The 23116-nt window shown below is 43.0% G+C and overlaps 1 protein-coding gene across 1 annotated transcript in view; it reads right to left on the reverse strand.

Moving 5' to 3' along the window:
* grm8b (glutamate receptor, metabotropic 8b) overlaps positions 1–23116 on the reverse strand; it is a 102461-nt gene that overhangs the window by 24477 nt on the left and 54868 nt on the right. Inside the window, exons 4-7 of the mRNA XM_030427089.1 lie at positions 17720–17855; positions 16093–16247; positions 15866–16003; positions 2742–2942 (exon numbers count right to left, since the gene is read on the reverse strand). Of these exons, the coding sequence (XP_030282949.1) occupies positions 2742–2942; positions 15866–16003; positions 16093–16247; positions 17720–17855 (630 nt within the window). The remainder of the gene's footprint in view (positions 1–2741; positions 2943–15865; positions 16004–16092; positions 16248–17719; positions 17856–23116) is intronic.

Here is a 23116-nt window from a genome sequence, read left to right on the forward strand (position 1 = left end):
GTTTTCATCACGGCCCATCAAAGCCGGAGCCGATAAAACCCCCCGTGACGATCAGCGACCTGACCTGAGTCAACTGATGCAGAAGTAAATGCTGCTTCTGCACATTCACATTAACGATAAAAGCCAGATGTTGAATCAGTCCTACATATTTATCTGTCATTGCACATCCTAGTCAGACGTTCAGATGAGTGAAATGACGCCTCTGTCCCTGTTCATTTAGATCGAGGACTTGTTAACCTGAAATGTTTTACCAAGACGGCTGCTGAGAGGCCAGACTGACCTGAAAAATGACAAATAAAATCTCACTCGTCGACCTGTTTCTCGTTGCTTCACTGAGACTGCATCATGTTTTAACTTTGTTTGATCGGGGATTATTTCCTTTATTTCCTTTATTTCTTCTCTTGGTGTCTCAGTTAATCACGTGTCGGAAGTTGGCTGACAAACACGCTCAGCTTGAAAACAGAAAGAGAAAAATGTCACAGTGATCTTCAGCCTTCAGTCGCAGAGAGGAAACTGAAGAGCGTTCCGGGAACATGTGCTTTTTCTCTTTTCACGTTAAATGACAGAAATTCTCTGTGCAGAGTCGTGAAAGGGAAAGTCAGCCTTGGTGGAAAAAAAAAAAAAAAAAAGCCTGCATTCAGAAGCCAGAGAGGGAATGTGAGCTTCATCAAAGCTTTTGTGAAAGCAGCGGTCGGCCTTGACTCAGCCGGAGAGAGAAGCTTCACCTCACATGTTTGTACACAGGACGACCGGCAGGAAGAAGAAAGCACGTAGATCATGAATCATCTTTTTATCAGAGCCCCTATTAAAGTCATACGACCGGCGGTGGGATTTGTCGGGGACGGTGTTCTGACCTTTCAGCGACAACATAAGGACTCACGTTCTGCTTCGTAGTCTTTTTACTTCCTGTCTGCAATAAAAGTGAGAACCTGTCCGTCTGCTGCTCGTTGTCACTCTGAACCTGCATCATAGCAAATATCTGATAAACAGAGAACTCCTGACACGTCGTCTGATGTTTCTGTAGCAGCGCTGATAAAACCAGCTGTCAGTGTGTGTTTACTCTTCTAACACTGTGATATCATAAAGAAATTGTTGTTACAGTCTCGTCTTATTATTGTGTAACAAGCTGATTAGTCTGCATTATTTTATCAATAAAAATAATATATATTACTGTAGATAGGGTCCAACTTGTCCTCATACCTCAATGCAGGGATTGTTACTTTGAAAATGTAACTTAATGAAAGTATCACAATATCAATGTAATGTAACTTGATTACTTTCCATTATGTTTTGGACTATCTCAGTAATAAACATATGAAAATAAAGACGGAACAAAATAAATATCAATATCTGTAACTTTACCAGAATACTGTTACCTTTTTTTGTATCCTGATTACATTATTCCCTCACACGTTTTCAATCAATCTCTTGACTAAATGACTCTCAAAACAACATGTGACTGTTGCGAAACAGTTTGATTAGATTCAGGCACAAGAACGTCTATTTTAGGTTCAGGAAAGATAAGTACGTTACGTAACTGAAGTTACATTATTTACATACATGACTTCAACTGACTTCCTCCTTTGCGCCTGTCATAACTGCTACAACCACTAGATGTCGCTGCCTCACAATAAATATAAACGTGGATCCTTTGAAGCTGCTGGTATCAGACTACTTGAACATTTGATTATAGTAACAGCTGCTGCAGCACAACATGAGCTAATTAAAGTGAAATCTGTGGATTTTTTGGCCAGAACATCTAAAAAATGTGGACGTGTGTTCCCAAGTTTGAGAAATGTACCATATAGCCGACTGTACGAGCCAATCAGGGCGCTGCTTTCACTTGTGTAGGACATCAGTGTCAACCGGACAGGGAAACACGAAGCTCCGACTAACTACAGACAAAAGTTTATTGCCTGACTTTACTTCTCGACATATCAGAGTTCTTCATAAAGATGTCACCATGTTCTCCAGAACTCAGTTATTAACTTTTAACCAACAGTGTCATCAGAACTGGAAGAAATGACGAACAAAACGACCCAAAGAAGACAAAATAAGAATCATAATCCATCACAATCCCTAATTGTCTCCTCCTCAGACTGTAAACTCAAGTCCTGTATATTTTCTGCGACACTGGATCTGTAAATAACGTCTCAGTATATATGAGGAGAGTGAGATTTAATATATTCTGGAGCTGAGTGTCTGTGTGTGTGTGTGTGTGTGTGTGTGTGTGTGTGTGTGTATGTGTGTGTGTGTGTGTGTGTGTGTAATGTTTTGTGATTACTGAAGTTGTGTGAAAGCAGGCTGCGGCAGCTCCCACTGAGCTGAGGATAATGAATGTGGAAACAGGAGGAAATAAAAACCCTGACGACCATATTTGGTGCTTAATAATGAGTGGATGATTCCCTGATGATGGCGTCAGCGTTCACACTTCCTGCTGACGAAGGCCTTCACCTGCCGGGAGGTCGAGCGCCGTGAGGAGAGCTCAGACCGTGACGCCGAGGAAGACGATGGAGTACGCATCGATCTCTTTACGATGCTGCTAAATGTAGGGGGCTACGGTGGCTGAGAAGGCCAAACACGCGGCAACATCATGAATTGCATCTTGCTCTTTGAATAAGTTGCTTTCCCAAACATTGTGTCCGAGCGTGACCGAACAGTTGCAGTAAAATTAATGTTAATGAGTTGAAAAACGCTACAAACGTGAGGACGAATGATGACGAAGATGCTGACAATCTTACCGTTGAAGCCGACGGCGCGGACGTGGGCCAGCAGCTCCTTCCCGTCGATGTTGGCCATGCGAGGACACAGGCCGGGGTATCCGGCACAGAGCTCGCGGTGCATGTGGTGCAGAGCGTGCGCCATGGCGTACACGGCGTCCATCACGAACTGAACCTTCCCCTCCTGCTCGTAGGTGGAGTCACGGCCAACTTTCTCCAGACCTGGAACAGAAACAGTGTCAGGCGATCGAAAAAGTTCTGATCGAAGGCTCCGGAACAGCTCGGGTGTAACTGTTTAGTAAATATTTATACATGTGTTGTGTATTTTAAATTCAAATTCTGACACAGGGGGCATTTAATTAAGACTTAGCTGTCACAGTTATGAATCTCTCAACTAAGAGCTAATATTTTAATAAACTCAAGATCCTGACCTCGTAATTATAGGATAGTTCTCTCAGTCATGATGAGATACAGATCCACTAATTAAAAGTTAATCTCATAACTATGAAAAGAGTCTTTGATGTGTTAAGATGTGGATACGTGGAGATAAGTTCTCAGCACTGAGCTTCCATAAAATCTGCCTCTATACGGTTCATCCTCGCTCTGATATCGTCGTGGATTTAATGACAATCTAAATTAATTATTGTACATCATCATGTTGAGGTTCTTGAACGCCTGTAAACAAACTCTAGTCATTTCCGTCTGCGCTCTTTTCGCCTCTCTGTGTTTCCTTTTGCTTCTGAACACAAAGGTGTTGGAGATTGTCCTTGCCGCCGGGTAGAGTGGAACTCACAAAGGATTATGGGGAATGTGAAACGAGACACATTTCCTATAACTAACCCATTAACATAAAAAAAAAATACATTTGGCTCCATCTCATTAGCCGTGATTAAATGACATGAGTGCAGAAGACATTGTCATCTTTTATTAGAAAACTCTGTTAAGTTCCCAAAAAATGTTCACTGAGTAATTACCGTTATTAGAGCGGCGGCGCTCTGCGATCGCGCCATCGGCCAGAGAGCAGCGAGGGGCGCCAAAGAGAGGAGGAGGGAACTAACTGCCGGACTGGACCCTCCATCAACAGACAAGACTTCTCTGAATTAATAGGAGCTTTGAAATGAAATCCAATTTAATTTTAATAGCAGGCGGGCAGCGGGGGATCTGTCCGAGGGGAGACATTTGCTCCGGCAGTAAAGACTGATTACACGTCTGTGCGGCGGTAATGAATGAGCCTTGAACGGCGTGCGGAGAGCGGAGGATGTCAACCAGCCGAGGCGGGGAGGAGATGTACGGCCGGGACGCAGATGATCGCTGCTCGCTGCAGACGATGAGCGTCTCCTCAATATTTAAAGAATACATGTTTGATCCTGGAAAGTCAAACTGTGGCTGAATGCAGAAGCGCCGTGACTCCACGTTGGACTCTGTGGAGGAAACTTCTCATCCAGTTCACAAACAAAAACTATGTAATTCTAACTAAGTGTCATCATCTTGTATTTAGATTAAATTCTGATCTTGTTTGGACGATAGATTGGATCATCTCTGACTTGAATTATTGTCTAAATCTGCAGCTTCCCTCGACTTTGTGGAGCTAAATAATCAGTTTTGAGCTCATTGTTCTGGTTCATCCTCACGGCTCTCATGGTGTCGTTTTCAGCCCCAGAACAGAACAGAAAGCTGTTTTCAGTCTCACTCTACACCACCAAACAGCAGGTAGACACAGTTAGAGACAAGCCGGTGAACATAATGGTGCATTTAGCCAATAAAGAGGAAAACATTCCCCTCAGGAGATGGTGGAGACCAAAAATGGAGCTAAAAGAGAGCGAATATTGGACTTTCAGCCACAATGTGGACACAAACACGACTCCAAACAATATTTACTTACATGTTCAACATATAAACATAACAGCTGATGACATGTAGATGTTGTGTTCATTATAAAAAAGGACAAACTCACATCATTATTACTGTCACATGCCTTAATGATAATATACCAGACTAAGAGTCAACAGTTACCATGCAGCGGCTCTGGGTTATTAAAAGTTGTCACAATCCATCTTGGGGGGACACATTAAAACATCTGAACTAAATTTCGTAGCCGTCCATCCAATAGTTAGGAAGATATTTCAGTCTGGATGTTTGTAAACACTCCGTGCCCTCTTAACCTGACAGTTTTCATAATTTCCCATCATCGACAGCCAATTAGGCTGGAGTGTTTCCAAAAGCCTCAGTTTACTGAGCCGTGAGACCATTAAGAGGCTTCGACGAGCACCAGAGTTGGACTCAAAGTTTCTGCTGCCGGGAAGAAAATTTTGAGGAGCGGCTTGTTGATGTGAAGCAATTTGTAAATGTCAAACTTTATAATTATGTGTTTATTATTCGGATATATTAACAATGTTAGTCAGCATGTTCTTCAGCAGTAGCAGAGCCTGTAGTTTGTGTTTTGTAAGTAAGTATAGTATATTGGTTCATATTTAGTATTTTATATTCTATTTTATACATTCAGGATGTTAGTTAACTTGATATTGACACTGTTTATCCAGCAGGTGTTTAGTTGTTGAGTTTTCCTCACTATTACAACTCCGACTCCCCCTAAAAGGGAAGCTGTTCAACATAAATAAAACAGAATGTGATCATCTGCTAATGCTTTTTGACATGTACTCAGAAAAAAAACGACAATGTCTTTAATGTTTTACATCATCAACGTCATGGATTTGTATTTGTATGACTGTCGCATCGGAGACTGGAGTTCGGAGCCTGTTTGTGACGAAGAGTCGAGAATCATATGTTTTTAATTTATGTAACAAAAGTAAACAAACATATGTTATTGATGTCTTGAGTTATGTCTCTTAACTAACTCACATTATTATAAGTGCGATATTTTGCTGACTCTTACCAAGAATAACATTCAAGGCATTCAGCATGCTTTATTTTGAAAGTGTAACCAGGTTTTGCATAAAACGTATATATGCTAACTTAACCCTGGAGACCATCACGTCCAAAACTGACAACAGAGCTCAGTGTGAGACTGTTTCTGTCACGTGTGTGAAAACGTCTTCACACATGTCTGTTAGTTAACATACATTATCATTATTTTATGTCATATGACTGTGGATCTTCTCTCCACAGAAGTGACAGGTTGGCGTATGCTCTGCAGGCAATATGATAACTTTATTCACGTGATTTCTTAGCAGATTGATGAGACGTAGTTGTTCCTGTAGATTCATTAGAACTGTGGCCTGTAGTTGCTAACAAACAGTCGTGGAGCGAGTGACGCTGACGTTCCGGCAGAAAGAGACGGAAACATTCACAGCTTCTTCATTTGCACAAAACTTGAATAAAAACATTATGAATCATCCACCAACACCAGAATCTTCTTGAATGAACCTGTGGAAGTGGAAAAGAGGCGACCTGAATGCCGTTCGCCTCTCTGTCTGCTAGCGGGCTTTGGTGACCGATGATGATGATGAAAGTCCAGCGCTGACTGAGACGAGGCGGCGCACTCGACAGACAGCTTCATCATGGCTGCTGGCATTTCAATTACACATCACTTAGAGGGTAAATTTAATTCCTTCTCGACAGGACGAACGTGTTTCTGTTTCCCCGTCTCTCTCTCGCTCTCTCTCTCTCAGGCATCCTTCTGTTTCAATTAGATTGGGAAATTAGATAAACGGCAAACTAATTACAGAGGTTAGCGATGACGGGACGAGTTCGGGGGTAAACCAGCCGAACTGTTGCGTCTCACACGTCTGAATATATTTACATCAATAGAGTTTAATATTCGCCTCTGTTGTTTATCGGGAACGTCTGTGTCAGATTCATCAGTGAGGATTAATAATGATGTTTCCTCACAACATCGATTCTGAGTCATTAAAAAACACGACCGGCACGTGTGAGAGCTGCTCAATCACTCATGAATTCATCCGCCTCAAAACTGAAGACTATTCTTCACAATAAAACACCGCCTTTCTTTTTTTATTCCCCTTATCTTCATGTTTCGATGGTGATTTGCATGAAAAAAAGATGAAGCAGTGCGTCACATGGAAATACTGAACCCACGGCACATGAGAAAGAAAAGTGACATCAATCATCTAAACAGTCATTCAGATGTCAACCAGCGCGAGATTCCTCTCGCCTCTGACATTTTAGGTTTTATTATTCAGAGTTTAACGTCTGATTTTCATTCAGGGTTTTTCTTATTCAAGAAAATTAAGTCTTAAGTGAGAGAAAGTCCTGTTATTATTACCACAGCCTCGTATTCACAGCATGGTGCGGCCTGGCTGACTTTTGGTTCGGGTTGGCCACCAAAACTCGTATTTACATTAAATCAATCGGCGTCAGATTTCAGCACCTACGAGCTTCTTTAGAGTAACATTCTGGAGACAATGACGATGAGATCAGGTAACAGTAGGTGCATGAATCTGATTTGAATCCGATTCTTTCGTATTCAGAATCGATTCTCGATTTGGAAATCCGATTATCAACTGAGTAAATAGAAAATCTGGCATGTTTACACTCTTTTGCTCCAGTATACGTTGTGCAGAACCATTCAGGCGGCGGCGTTACTTTCCTCTCACTAAGTTATCGGTCAGCTAGTCGTGTTTGTTTCTGCAGAAAAAACATAAAAAGCATTCACCAACACGTGACCTACTTCAGATCCAGCTCGCAAAGGTTAGTATCAAGTCATGAGATAAAAGAGACGTTTGCAACCGCAGACTTTTTCTTAGATAACCCGCTGCACATCCCTCGCAGGTCAGTTCCTCCTTTTTCTAATTGATTTTTGACATTTGTGAATAGATTCAGTTTCGTAGGGGATAAGAATCGAGATTGAACAACAAACAAGTAGGTAGGAACAGTGAATATGGGGGTCGAGTCGAGCCAAGCCGTACCCTGCAGCGGAAATAAGGTACAAGTCAACAACAATTTCAAGACTAACAAGTTCAGACAGGTAGCTGCGTACAGAGCGAGAGAGTCGAGTCCACACTTTCTGAGTCGCTCCACACTTTTCATACTGATCTCATCACTGAGAAGTGAAAAAGGAAGCTGCTGACAGCCACTTTCCCCTCTTCAAAGCTAAGTGTTGACAAAAAAAAATAGATTCTTGAGTGCTGCTGAACACTAAACAGCTGCTCGATCTCTGACACGGAGGCAGCTTTTCCCTCAGAGATCGCTGCCGCTCTCAAACAGAAGAAAACACAGACGCCCGGCCTCCGTCGACATCACTTCTGACGACTGTAACCAAACAAACTTCAGCGCGAGGGTAAGACAGAAACATACACGAGGCAGCACAAAGAGGCGTTCAAATGCAAATCTGCCTTTTATATCCACTGAGCGTATTTCAAGGGAATCTGCAGCACAGAGGAAAACAAAGGGAGGGAACAGTGCTGCAAAAAAAGGTGAGAAAACAATGAGACTCTTAACTCAGCAAACACATCGTTCAACAGAGCAGGAGAACGCAATCAAATATTCATGTTTTCTGGTGAAAGTGTGTTTGTGGAGTCTCCAGGTGAAAGAAACGATCCTCAGAGTGAAAGAAGAAGTTTATTCAGGTGCCGAGGGAACAGTAACACTGCCAAAGTATCTCAAGCTTCTCTTAAAGGAAGTGGAAGTGACTGAAATGTTCATCACAACCGCTCAAACAAACAACATCCTGATGGTTTCGCTTCTGCCTGAAGAAAACAGTCGAGCTAAAAGATGTCGAGTTCGAAATCACATCTGGACATGTGGACACATCGTCTAAACCACTAACCGCTCTGATTCTGATGAACTGCGTTGAGAAAATGGTTCTCCGGCACATCAAAGATAACAGTTCTGGCAGCCTGGACCCTCATCAGTATGCTTTCAGAACCAACAGATCCACACACACTGCCCTCCACTTCTTCACACAAAAAGGAAACTAAACACTCTGGGTTTGAGTACATCACTATGCAACGGGATGTTAGACTTCCTAACAAGCACGAAGCCAAACTTCTGCTCAACTTTTACAGAGAAGAAATACAAATCATCATGTCTGGAAACCTCACAAGCTGCAGTGGTTCCTGCTTCAGCGCTACAACGTTAAAAACCTCCTAGAACATCTCTGGTACCATCTGCAGAGCATCGGTGAAGTGAGATCCACCAACTCGACCCAGACTGTCTGTTTGGCCCTGCTGCCATCTGACAACAGATACAGAAGTATTCACTGCCGTACCACCGGACTACACAGCAGCTTCACTCAGGCTGTTCATCTTCAACACTCCAATTAAAAGTTTGTCTGTGTTTTGTTTTTAATTCTCTCCTATGCAGCACGAAGGAGCCTCAACTAAAACTCGTTTTGCAACCACTTTTGTAAAACAGAACATAACCTTGCAACCTTTTGATAATCAGTTCATGCATTCAGATCTTTTTCTTTTCCTCTTTAAATATAACACCTAACAGCAAGTAAAAAGACGGACACGAATGTCATTTGTGTTAAATCATTGTGCCTGATTGCCGTAATGTTTCAACGACACCACTGGACATTTTGACTGAGATCCAGACATGTTTGTGGCAACAAAACCAGGTTTTTAAGCCAAAACAGGACGTCTTTCTTCGCCCTATCCAAGTGGTTTTTCTGCCTAAACGTAGGCAGCAGTAAAGCTGTAACATAAAGAAATTTATATGGATGAATTCCAAGTCCAGTCCTTTCTGATGAGTGGACGACCATCCTGAACCACAGGTGACTCGAAATGTAATTTTCACCATATATGTTCCTTGCTGTAACGTGCTTTAACACACCTGGGCTTTATATCAATCATAGCAGGTTTTGTCCTGATTGTGTGCTACATGAAATAGATTTGGGTAAATATGTTCTTTTGATTTTTTAGACATTTTGCTCTGAAAGTTTAAAACTGAAATATTCTCCCTGGAGTTAGAACACGAGAATAAATAACTCGTGAGGATTTTGTTTTCCCTCCATCGCTGCAGCCGATCAGCTGACGTGCTGTAATCAGGATCTGAGCGTCTGAATCAGGTGTTCGCATGACGCACGCGTCTCCATTATCCAAACAAGCCTGTCTGTCGACGGCTGCTGCTGCTGCCGCATGAACAAACACGACACTAATTATAGATCAGAATCAATGAGAGGCTGACAGAGAATCCATCGGATGGAGGCTGCTGAGATCAGGGACGACTGCGAGGCACGTCGGCTCAGACCTCGACCTTCAGAGAGGAAGAGGAGCGCGACTGTGAAAATGAGACGGAAGGTTTCAGTCTGATTATTTGGCTTTCTCAGCAGCTGGGAGGCGAGTCTGCGTCTCACTGACAGCAGCGAGACAAAGAGAAGAAACTTGTTCTGTAGCCAAGATGTCACGAGCAGACAGCGTGTGATTAGCACTCCTCAAGACTAACGACCACATCATAATGTAACAGACCCACAGAGACATTTACATGCTGCTGCTGAGTTCTTCTTTGAACGAGCTAAAGTAGGGACAGGACAGGTTTGTACACCAAATATGAGAAAATGTGTCAAAGGGAGGAAGAAAATATGAAAAGTGTTTATTAAAGTGGCTTAATCATTAAAAAAAAGCCAACATGTTCAGACCACTCGGACGTCATCAGGGCTCCAAACAACCTCTCGTGTCAACAGCCAATCGGAGGCAATCACATGACCCTGAAAATAACAACACAGGACAACTAGTGGGTTTATTATTTTATTCAGTCTGTAACGGAGACGTAAAAGAAGATAGAAATGGTGCCAAGCTGCCAGCCTGTCTTCATTTTCCCCGGGAGCGTAGTGAAAGAGAACCGATCTGAACGGTAACCACATTTACTTCATAATCATTTACTTAATAAACTTGTCTTTTGCTAGTTCAAAGCTCCAGTGTGTAGGATTTATGAGGACTGAGGGAAAGAAATGGAATATAATACCTATAATTATGTTATCATGAGTGTAAAATCGCCTGAAACTAAGAATCTTTGAGGTTTCATCACCTTAGAATGAGTTTTTTTATACCTACAGATGGAAAAAGACCTCTTCCACTGAGTTTGCCGTGTTACAGTGGCCCAGAATGGACAAAAAGATCACTGAGACTTTTGCGGTTTTAGCAGCTACAGTGTGGGAGTGTGAGACGAGGTGTGATCAGTTGGTTGCAATCTGCAACAACACAGATCGATGCCACCAAATCCTGCACGCTGGACCTTTGAGATGGAAGTTAAGCAGCATCTGTTAAGTAATTTGTAATTCTTAAGGGTATTTAAATCTTAATAAACCAATCCATGGATGCAGAAAGGGAAAATCTATCAAATGCCAGAATACTGAGTAATTAAACATGAAGCAAAATCTCAACCTTAATTACACCTTAACAAATCGTTAATGGATTTTTCAAACGTTTCAAATGAGCGTTTAAATTAAGCGGAAAGTCGTGAACCTCGTTTTTTAATCAAGGGCTTTTAGAGGATTCAGTTTGTCAATGTTAATGGACAAATAGAGGCAACCTTAGTGAACAAACAACTTGATTTAGATGAAAGTGTTTTAAATTAAGGATATTTTTAATGGAGTATTGTTTCTTAGTGAAAGTCTCCGTCGTGAGGAGGTGATTATAACAATCGCGTGTGAAAGAGGGAAGAGAAGGATGGAGAAAAAAATATTTTTTCTTATTTACTCTCATCTGAGCGCTCAGGACTGAGGAGCAGCTGGTGGTGGAGGTGGAGGTGGAGGTTGGGAGGTATAATTACAGTATTGGATTGCTTTTAAAAGGCAACATACTCTATCTGGCAGGAAATGAGGTGCTCAGAGTCGGCGGTGGCGGCTGTAAACGCGGCAGAGCGGGCAGGCGATGGAACGTCACCCTCAGACCTCGGGCCACCGTGGACATGGATATTTAACTATCCTAATTAATTACAATTAATGAGCGGGGTCTCCGGTGCCCTCTGGAGGGATCGCACTGAGCGCGCTCTAATCTCTGTCAGCTGGCGAGACGCTCCTGAGGCTGCTTCTTCTTCTCTGCTGGAGGGTTCGAGGCCTCGCAGCTGCAGACAGACGAGAATCCTACCAGATGTTTACGACACACACAGTCACACACAAACGTGTGGGATGATTCTCTCCACTCACATCCCAGCGTTTATATTCACAGGAAGCTATGAGCGGTTATGATTAATCAATTTATTTCCCATGGATATAAAAACTGAATCTCTCATGATTATTAGGAACCCTGTCATGATCTTTATATAACTAACAGACATGTTTTTAACTACACGTACCAACATAATGACACCTAAACTTTGTTTTTACGAAGATGATGAGGAACTATTCACTACTAACATATCTGACTAGTTGTAAAATTAGCTTAGCTGGAACCCGACTGCCAAAATAAATGTTAGCTCAGTATGTTTCTGCAAAACTAAAACTAAATGTTTCCTTATGTTGCAATTTGTTTAGGTTGAATTTTCCATTTTCCATTTCTCTCATGTCACAAGGATTGGCTGATGCTCTGGTTAAGTTAAACACTTGGTTAGGGTTAGGTACGCTTTAGTTTTGGTCGCCATGATCATGAATGGAGACGGTCCGACTTCCCCTGAAAATAGACAGTTTCGGTCTCAACAGATCGGATGGACGTGTCCTCAGGTCTCCTTAATAATCATCCTCTTCTCACGCCACACAAACAGCACCGAATATCTGCAGGTCCACTCATGTGACTCAAACTGAAGTCGGCCATTTGCCGTCCTGTTTGCTGTGACAATGACACCTCCGTCGCCTCCACCTCCTGATGGGAAGATCAGCTGATATAATTTGAATGTGGTATGCCACATTTGGTGCAAATGTCCATCTTGTATCTGTGGTTTGCAGAAATGTGAACTGCTAATTTGGTTACTGGGCTGGCTGGAAATGCAAAACTGTTAGCGGCCCTGTTCAATGATTTATCTGTAAGCTAAGCTAATTTATGTTTAAAGCCGTATACATTTCTTTTTATATAACTCCGTGTCACATCGCAAAAGGAAAATATCTCTCCAAAAATGTAGGGAAAAAAATCCCGAGCATGAAATTAGTGTGTCTGAGGTGACACGTTTTCTTGAGCTCCACCTGTGTCAGGTAACACACTGAGGCGTTCACATCTTTATAATCTTTATGTAAATAAAAAGAGATGTCACGCATGAAAATAGATTTTGCCAGAGGGCGATCCATGACAGCTGCAGCCTTCAGCAGTCTGAACGAACATCTCTACAGCTCGGAAAGTCACAAACATCTGTCTGCACACACACACACACACACACACACACACACACACACACACACACACACACACACACAGGCAGATGGACGCTGACCTGCTGACTCAGCTGTTGGTCTGTTTGTGTGATGACTCTGCTGCAGCTCAGAAACTCAATCTGGAGCTTCTAACACAATCAGTGGAGAGCTGCGTCCGGACAGCAGCCGTCCGCCGAGCTCAGGTAAAAGACTCGCAGCAGCGATTCTCAGAGCGCTGACGCCGTCGTTCTGTTGTTTCACTTCTGCCTGCACGACTCGCCCGTGTTTAGCCAACACCTTCGGCAAATCCCATTTCGCGTGTCGGACATGTTTGTAAAGGATTTGGCCCTCAGTGGCCCCCTGTTCTACAGAGAAAGTCCTCCTGAATCGGGGGGGGGATTACATCGCACTGCAGGGTCTCTGCAGTCAGCACAGAGAGACTCAGCAGAGGAGAGCTGGACGTGACCGGAGACCAGAAGAACTCATTTATCATTCAGATTCGACAGCTTTTAATTTGCAACTGCTGTCAGGTTGGAGGCCTGAATCTGCTTTGACTTTAAACAAGGTTACAAGTAGAGGAAGCCACTTTTTGTTCAGATGTAGAAACAAGAATTAGAGCTGTCGGAAGGTCCAGGGATCTCTTTCTCAATACATTTGAAACTAGTGAAAGAAACCGACAACACAGAGTTTGACACTGATTGTACCTGTCCACCTGTCCACTGGGGTACGGCAACACAACTTGGACAAACCAAACACAGAACTGCATTACACTGTAATACAGGAACCAGCGGTAATAACAATGACAAATTGTTTGCGAGGTTTTCCTGACGTAGCATAGAGATTTTTTTATATGAGGACATTCTGAATATTTGGCTGGTTGTTTATCATTATTATGTCAGTGGCTGAACAGACGTAGACGAAAGAAACAGCAGAACTACTTAAATACTGATCATGTTACACAGTAATCTACCAGAAATGTGCTCTATTGCTTGTGCAGTTCAGTGTTTGATTTTTATGCCAGGTGACATTCTGCCCGGCTGGACGGGCTTCATTTAAACGAATAAAGAGGCGGATGATTCGATGTAGCGCTGAAGTCAGTCCGAACACAATATCAGAACCAGCTCGTGCCAAGTTGGACTGGATAGGTGAGCATGTCCCCCTTCACTAATCCAATAACTAAAGAAAACTGGTTTATGTTGACACATCTGATGTGTTTTCAAGGCTCAGACCGCCTGGCTGTCGAAACTGTCAAACTGGTACATTTGCCTTGGCGAAAGTCAGCTCCAGCTGGGTAAAATGGGCAGAACTAGAGCACTTCTGGTCATTTGGAGCGCTCTCGTCGAATGTGGACTTTGTCTTTGACGTCACTACGAATCAAATCCAATTGCTGTTCTTTCTTTTTTTCCTGAGTTTTTGTTTAATTTCTGTTAAACACATAGCTTTCAGCTTTTTACAACTTAAAAAGCTGAAATTTTGATCTTGGTGGTAAAATGTTTAAAATAGCTTCTCCTCTTCCTGCCGACTGTAGTCAGTGTTATAATATCGCTCAGTTTCATACGGGAGCTTTGAGTTAAACTGCTAACATCTTTCATATTCACACTCAGCAGGATCGAGTGGATGTCGGATTAATTACTGACAGTCAGAGACGCTCTGTGTCGCGGGGGTCGACGGCTCAGGCCCCAAAATGATTATCCGGCGTGTTAATTGGCAGTCGCCGGTCAGAAATCCAGTTCATGAATATAAATGGAGTGTTGGAGCGTCCCAAAGAGACAAGAGACCCTGTTAACCCTCCAACATGGAGGAGTTCCTGGACCGCCGAGGTAAAATAACACGCCGGTCTCTCAGGTTCTCTGGATTCCCACGGTGGTTACAGGATAATATAACCTCTCCTATTATGTGTGGTTGATGTCACACTCATTTATTTTTCTGTCTTAACTGAGCTGCTGAAATCAGACTCTTATCACGTCTGAACATGGCAGAAAGAGGACGAGGAAAAGAAAGAGGAGGTAGAGAAGGAAATGAGGAAATAGAGGAAGTAAAAAGGAAGTAGAGAGGGAAAGGAGGATGGGAGGAAGGAAGGAGGGGGTAGAGGAAGAAAGAAGGTTTAGGGAAGGGAAGGAGGGGGTAGAGAAAGCAAAGAAGGAGATAAAGAAGGAAAGGAGGAGATGGAGGAGGAAAGGAGGACATAGAGGAAAGAAGAAGGAGATAAAGAAGGAAAGGAAGAGGAAGGAAAGGAGGAGGAAGGAAAGAATGTGTTTGAGAAGGAAAGGAGGACATAGAGGAAAGAAGAAGGAGATAAAGAAGGAAAGGAAGAGAAAGAGGAAGTAGAGGAAAGAAAGGGGAGGTAGAGGAAGAAAGAAGGGTTAGAGAAGGGAAGGAGGAGGTAGAGGAAGGAAAGAAGGAGATAAAGAAGGAAAGGAGGACATAGAGGAAAGAAGAAGGAGATAAAGAAGGAAAGGAAGAGGAAGAGGAAGGAAAGAATGTGTTTGAGAAGAAAAGGAGGACAAAGAGGAAAGAAGAAGGAGATAAAGAAGGAAAGGAAGAGGAAGAGGAAGGAAAGAGGAAGTAGAGGAAAGAAAGGGGAGGTAGAGGAAGAAAGAAGGGTTAGAGAAGGGAAGGAGGAGGTAGAGGAAGGAAAGAAGGAGATAAAGAAGGAAAGGAGGACATAGAGGAAAGAAGAAGGAGATAAAGAAGGAAAAGAAGAGGAAGAGGAAGGAAGGAGGAAGTAGAGGAAAGAAAGGGGAGGTAGAGGAAGAAAGAAGGGTTAGAGAAGGGAAGTAGGAGGTAGAGGAAGTAGAGAAGGAGATAAAGAAGGAAAGGAAGAGGTAGAGAAGGAAAAGAGGAAATAGGGGACAGGGAAGAACAGGTAAATGGAGCAAAAGAAATGCAAATTGTAAAAATTAAAGAGGAGACAGGTAAGACCTTTGATCTCTGTGTTTCCTACCTGTACATTTCTTGGGGCTGCCCGGTCTCTTGCCGTGCATCCCCAGCTTACAGACGAAGTTCTCCTCCCAGAACTCGGCGAACCAGACGTTCCTGCGGTTGTTGGAGAGGGAGCGGCTCTTGAAGTATCGGTCAAACGCTGCGGAAAGAAGAAGAAGGAAACTTACATCACACTGACCATCTCCTTGTGAAATGACGTGCTGTTCTGGGATCTGTTTCCTGCCTCACCGTCCACCGACGCCCTCTTGGGGAGGATGGTGATGGCGCCCTCAGCCACCCGCTCCTGCTGGACCACCGGGGAGATCTTGGAGCCCCAGCTGTCAGAACCCACCCACAGGAAGTGACCTGTCAGGTTGTTGCGCTTTGCAGCATCTAGGATTCGCCTGTCAGAGTCGGGACCGCAAATGAGAGCGAGCAGAGGATCAGTTGTTGTTCAATTCATTTTCATGAGTCTACAGCATGTGTGGAGACCACTGGTGTGACTCATTATGGACAGCTTAAAAACAAATGATCAAAATCTATACAGCAGAACCAGAGATGGCGCCCAGAGAACAGAGAACTCAATTAGGTCATAAGTGCCGCAGTGTTGGCCCGATGGCGGCACAAGATGAAAAGTCTGAGGATCATCAAAGTGACTCCACATCATCCCGAGGAGAGAAAATGAACCAAACTAATGGAAATCCAATCGAATCAGACGGATGAAACATTTGCACAAAAACCACAAATGTAAATCTGATCCACTGTGTTGTTATTGTACATTAATATCCTCATTAAATGAGTTCAAACATGAGCGATGAGCCATCTGGTCCTTTACATTCTCATCCTGACTGTTCTGTGTGTGTGTGTGTGTGTGTGTGTGTGTGTGTGTGTGTGTGAGGTCTCAGGGTGAGTGATTCCCTCTGTGTGTGATTCAGAGCTGCAGATTAACATCAGCTGTTACACTGATATCAAGTGTTTGTGTGTGTGTGTGTGTGTGTGTTTGTGTGTGTGTGTGTGTGTGTGTGTGTGTGTGTGTGCGTGTGTGTGCATGTGTGTGTGTTCTCAGTTCACTCAGATAATTGGAAGCTTGTTATCTTAATCTGCACTCAACACTTGGTGGATGTACTGATTAAATACATTTGGAACATACAGATTGTGTGTGTGTGTGTGTGTGTGTGTGTGTGTGTGTGTGTGTGTGTGTGTGTGTGTGTTGTGTTTGCAGACTTCTTCCAGATGAACTGCAGGGACGTGGGTGTTAGTACTTTGTATTCGCCACAGTAACCTTCAGATGATGATCAACTCATTATTCACAGTTTGTATTTTCTGACACAGGGAACAAAAAAATCTGTGAGGCTGAACAGCTGTCTGTGAGCTAAATGCTAACATAAGGTACAAGGTAATTCATTATACAACACATGGTTGCATTGTGGAATGGAAGATACAGAGATTACAGAGCATATAAACAGTTATTTTACAAGCATGTAGCGCATGAAGTGAATGTTAGCAGCAGCAATAAGATGGGGCTGAAAATGTGGTCGGCATCTTCGTATCAAAGGCTCCACATCACGTGAACACTGTCCATCCGCTTTAATTGTGTGTGAGCACAACGCGGATCATAGGCAGTACATGTTTCAGCAATGTAGCCTAAAAAAAATGGCAGTTAAAACAGCAAAAACGTAGCATCACCTGGAGGAGCTGCATCTTCATGCGTCACCGTTGCCATAGCAACAGACAGAGCTCGTCCACAATGAGTATGAACAGAATAAATGGATAAATAAAAGTTTGGTAATAAACCAAAGAAGTGATGGACTAACATGGACTTACTGTAAGATCTTGCTGACTAACTTTACAAAATAAAAGAAACTTGTTTTCTTACCGGATGTCGTCCTCGTTTGCGAACATGATGACAGCGCGGGCGTTGGGCGTCTCCACCAGACGCAGGATGATCTTGTCGAACTCTCCTGGTCTCGGCTCCCGAGGAATCTTCAGAGACTGAGCGATACAAACCCCGCCTGAGAGAGAGACAGAGAGAGAGAGACACTGAATATTTAGAAAGAAAGGATTAAGCCAGGATGAGTCTGGAGGATTCCTGAGACATCATCGTGTTGGATAAGTTGATCGATGTCAAACATTCTTGGTGCGATTGTGCCGACAGATGGATCAGAGTTAGTCAGCGACAAATAAAACCTCGACCGGTGTGACGTACAAAGAGGCAACTGAGATCTGAATGCAAGCCTGACCCCAATGCATTATGGGTGCAGCACCAAAGCAGTTTTGGGACGCCATCTTGGCTCGCATGCTGTGTCTCTTTGGAGTGTTGGTTGTGCAAATCCTCAGAAATTAGCGCTACATGTGTGCAAGATGCAATATGCAATATGCACATGACCGGTAGGAGCCGTGAAGGGATCCTAGTGCTATTTTGCGTCTTAACACCACAATACAAAATGTGTTCTCTTTTAGCCCCAGCCCATTACTGACTTTGGGCACCGCTTGGGCAGAAGGAACTTGCACCTGATGATCAAGTCGCCACCTTGCATGGCAGCCTCTATGGCAGCGCTGTGAGCAGTCGGTAGAATAGAAAGGCGCGATGTAAATGCAGTCCACTGAAGCGATGATCCCTCATGTGGAGCTCTGCTGGCATGTTTTTGTTCAGCAGTGTGAATATACAGCAGCAAACACATTCACACATCTGCTTCTATCTGTAAATCTTTTAATGAACACGCCTCGTCTTATCCGTCGGTATCATTTTCTCTGTGTGCGTCATTACGCTTTAAAGTTTTAATTATCTTCGCTGTTGTCTTCTTCTTATCTTCACGCCGTCGCACTGAAGTTTCACCACAGGGATCATTAAACTTTCATCCGCAGTCGCTGAAACAAAGGTCGGAGGGGTTTATTAATTCTGCAAGACACTAAATACTGTCAAATTATTACCAGCATCTCTCTAATGACACTGCAGGAGTGAGACTGCTTCATGCAGCATTTACTGAACATTTCGTTTGCTTGAGAAAACAGCTTCATCAGTCTGAAGTCTTTTATACTGAACAAATGAAGAAAAAGAAGAAAAAAAAAGAAATGGACGTTGGGTAGAGTATAACTTAATCTTCTCTCAAAGATATGTCAGTTTGATTTGCTTTATTCTGTCTTGTCAGGCTTACAGGCAGCTGAGGAGGAAGATGAGGACGTGAAGGAAGAAGGTGGCGAAGAAAGAAGGGGAAGGTTTTGAAGCTGATGAAAGATGTGGACGAGGAGGAGGATAAAACTAATTCTTGGTTTCTACTGCAGAAACTGCGCAGTCGTTCTACACTGAGATATTGATGGGTGAAGCTGTTGGAGGACGCTGATTATTAAAGTTGTAAAAAGCAGGTTTGATTTTTCAAGTCGTTAGAAAGCTGTCAGAGAAAGAACCAAAAGATAATCAGGGAAAGGTTTGATCCCATCTTCAGTCACATTCCTTTAACGTCATGACAATTAGTGTGTTTCCCTTCAAAGTTCTGCAATAAAAGTCGATGTTTTTCTCTTTTTCTCCTCTTCATCACATCATTAAACTCTGCTTCCTCCTCGCCAAATAACTCCGCTGTTGGAAACACACTCGAGGTTTGAGATATTGTTCCTGCAGCGTTGCCCCCGGGGCAGATAAATGAGAGCAGCGGTGGAGTTTTGAAGACGAACTTTGCGCCTCTGAAGTACAGTAGAGGCTGCGGAGGCTCCAAACCTCAGACTGTAAGCTGCTCCAACTTAATTGGCTCTTTCATTTAAAAAAGACGGAGCGACTCGGGGAAATCTCGAGGGGAAAAAGAAACAAGATTCACAGCTGAAAATACTCTCGTCTGGTTGGTCTGACCTCGATTGTGTAAACAGCAGAGCCATCCACGAGGTTTTCTGAGGAGACAGAACTGGAACTGAAGAGTTTAAAGATTCCTGCAACTAAGAAATGAATAAAAGTATTTCTAAGTAAGACTGAAGGTGTCTCAAGTCTGACTTTAGTTGGGAGATCTCAGCTCTCAGGTAGTTACAGGTGTTTCTGTTGTAGAAGAAGAAGATTCAAGATTCATTCATTGATCGACTGAATGATGTGCATCAGACATTTTCATTCTTCAGTTTCACTTTTTCTTAACTACTGAAAGGTGAAGCACTAGTCTCCCAAAGATAAGGTCACTATATTTTATGTACTTCTTTCCAGGAAGCTTCAGAGGAAATTATTAAGAAATCAGCCTACAGACCTGGAGAATAAAGCGTTATAGTCATTGCTGTAAAAAAAAATACTCTAATATCATAGAAATGTCAGGGAGTTGGAGTTTTATCTCAGTCCGAGTGAGAGGAGCTGTGTGCGCTCAGCTCTTGTCTGTTCGGGATGATCTCTGAGGCTTCGGGGGGAAGGACGGCGATAAAAACATTAAAGACCCTGCTGCCATTATCATCATCACACTGTCCACAGCGAGCCGAGAGGCCGCCGCAGTCTCTCCCCGAAGACACGGCTTCATTCAGACGCTTTCAGAGGAAAATTGATTCCATTTTGAGCTCATTTCTACATTTGCCCAGGACCACCGGGCCATCAGATTGGAGCTGCAGCATCTCTCTTATACAGACCTCTTTTTTAAAATGAGGGTGTGAGATTATAGGTTTGAAGGTCAGGCTGCTGAGAGCCGGCTGACAGCAGTATCGTTTCACATCTTAGAGGATTTTCTTTTTTTATGTAGTGCTTCAGTCAACGTAATCCTAATTTTACTGACACTTGAAGGTCATTAGTTTAGAAAATTACCCCTCAGCGAGTTTCAATGAGAGGTGAGAGAGATGTTTGTGTGATTTTGGTGAAGTAACCAATTAAAACGCCTCTGACTCATCTCCCAGCTGCAGAAGATTATTCAGAGCATTATCATCTTTTTGTTTTTTTTCATCCAGCGATGATAGATGTACCTCTGAAAGTAAAAAACTCAAAAAGATTAATGCTAAAAGAGATTAATGCAAACAGAGCACATAAAAATGCTCCCACAATCACCGTAATCTGCTCTCTGTTACCATATTGTTGTGCCGTCAGACTGAAAACAGGACCGCCACAAAAAAACTGAGAGGTCTGTGAGACATGACTCGCAGGAAGTCTGCTGTAAGGAAGAGATATAAGATATAACAAATTACTGGATGAACAGCAGCAGAAGACCGGAAGAGAGGCTGAAGAGATAGGTGTGTTTACCTGCAGAACTACAACCTATAAACTGCCTAAAACAGACATTACCAAAGCTACTGTGTGAGTTTCTGAATGTGAGACGCTAGTTGCTTTCACAGGAAGTTCGACAGTGAAACACTGAAGTCTTGCTGTCAATTTCTGGTGTAAACTTGCAAATTATCAACGCCCCCCGTTCAAAATTATAACTTCCAGGGTTCCTGATGTTCTCTGACCACGCCCTGGGAAGCAGTACCACATCGATGAGAACCGGACCAGAGGAAAGGTCTGTTGGTCCCCAGAGTCAGTAGGATTCATCCTCTGAGGACCATGTATGTCTGTGAACATTTTCATCTGACAGTGGTTGAGTTATTTCACTCTAAACCAAAGTGCACGACAAAAAAGCTTCACAGCACTTTTGCATCCATCGCTAACTCTTCTCTCAACCCTGCTCCAGATAAATTCTGAAGTCTTGATCTCGTGTTTGTTGACATCTGATCGTCTGTCGTTTGAACAGCTGTTTTTCATTTGCAGCTAAATGTCTCTATCTGCCTCTCCTGCCTCACCTCATTGTTTTCTGTGTTTTCCAGCTTTCCTTGATGTTTAAACTGCGGCGATCCGTCCGTCCCTGTGTAGTTCCTGATAACTGCTCCACGGTTGAGATTTTAATTTGAAAAGTCTCGGTGCTGCTGCAGCAGGACGGGAGAAGCACTTCTCATTTGTATGCAAATATGAGGTGCAGAATACAGAGTGTGAGATAATGTTCACCTCAGTGTGGGTAGCTCATATTTAAACCTGACATGTTTAGATGAAGACGATAACGCACGGCAACATGATGTATTAGCACCAGCTTTAATGAAACTACTGTAGAGACAAAGTGCTGGATGACCTGCGGTGACACATTCTGGGTCCTGAAAAAAGTATTTTCATACAGTTTCTCCTTTGAATTGAATATTATGATTCATCCGCTGGGTACCAAAGATAAAATGTTGGCATTGTCTGCAAACCATGGATACACTAAATATCTATGTTTCTAGAATACAGGTACGGTGATGTAGTTCAGACGACATCTACATGAAGCTGACTTTCTCATTTGGAGGAGGAGAAGTTGAAGGATGGCTCGACAGATGGCTGATAGCAGCAGAGAACTGTTCCAGACCACTTTGACTCCACCATTAGCAGCCATTTATCTGGCAACAAACATGGTTGTAACTCGTGATCACAACAATTGAGAAGAGCCTTGGTTAGCAGAATCCTGCAATGGCAACACGTAGGTTACGGCCACATTTACGCAAAATCAACACTCATTTTCCATCAACTTCCACAAGTTATTTGCAAGAGGGTGAAGCAAATCCACACCTCGGCGATCGACTCCTCACACAGACTACAGTCCCGAGTGTGTAAAGTGTGTTCACAGCTCTTGGGATATACTACTGCATATGTGAAGAAGTAGTATAAACCTTTAATCTGATAAATTGCCACTAAGTGATTTCCCTCAGATGCTAAAATGCATCGTGGGTAATGTAGGCACCAGGTTTTGAAAAGCAGTTGGACTCATCATGGACAGTTTAAGAACAAATGATACAAAACAGATACAGCAGAACCAGAGATATCAACTTTTTATTCCATGGATTCTTCTCCCCTTTTCAAGACCTGGTGCCTACGTTACCCACAATGCACCTTAACTACTGAGTGACATCACTGGAGGCATTTTTTGTGAACTACAAAACGAGGAAATGTTTAGTGAACTACAAAACGTCAGCTGACTTTCCATCAGCGCGACAGAAAGCAGATAGTTACCACATTTTCTTTTTTTTGTTTGAATTTTTCCTTTAAGATCACTGGGACAGGATTCAGCTGGTTGTTAATCACACTCGTTGTTGTGAATGCTTTTTTTGGGGAAAAAACAACACTACACATTCTCCATGAAGCCATTAGATGTTTTATATTAGGGCAGCCTGGGTACAAAATCTGACCTTTAGCTCCCATTACAGCGCGTCCAGTGAGCTGGCATGTTCTTCAGCTGCTAAACCTCATTCAGCATCATGTTTTCATCTGTCGCTTATATGCAGGCTTCCAGTTAGACTGTGTCGGTGTGAAAGCCCTCATGATTAT

Source organism: Sparus aurata, chromosome 8, assembly GCF_900880675.1.
Source record: "Sparus aurata chromosome 8, fSpaAur1.1, whole genome shotgun sequence".
NCBI classification, from domain to species: Eukaryota; Metazoa; Chordata; class Actinopteri; order Spariformes; family Sparidae; genus Sparus; species Sparus aurata.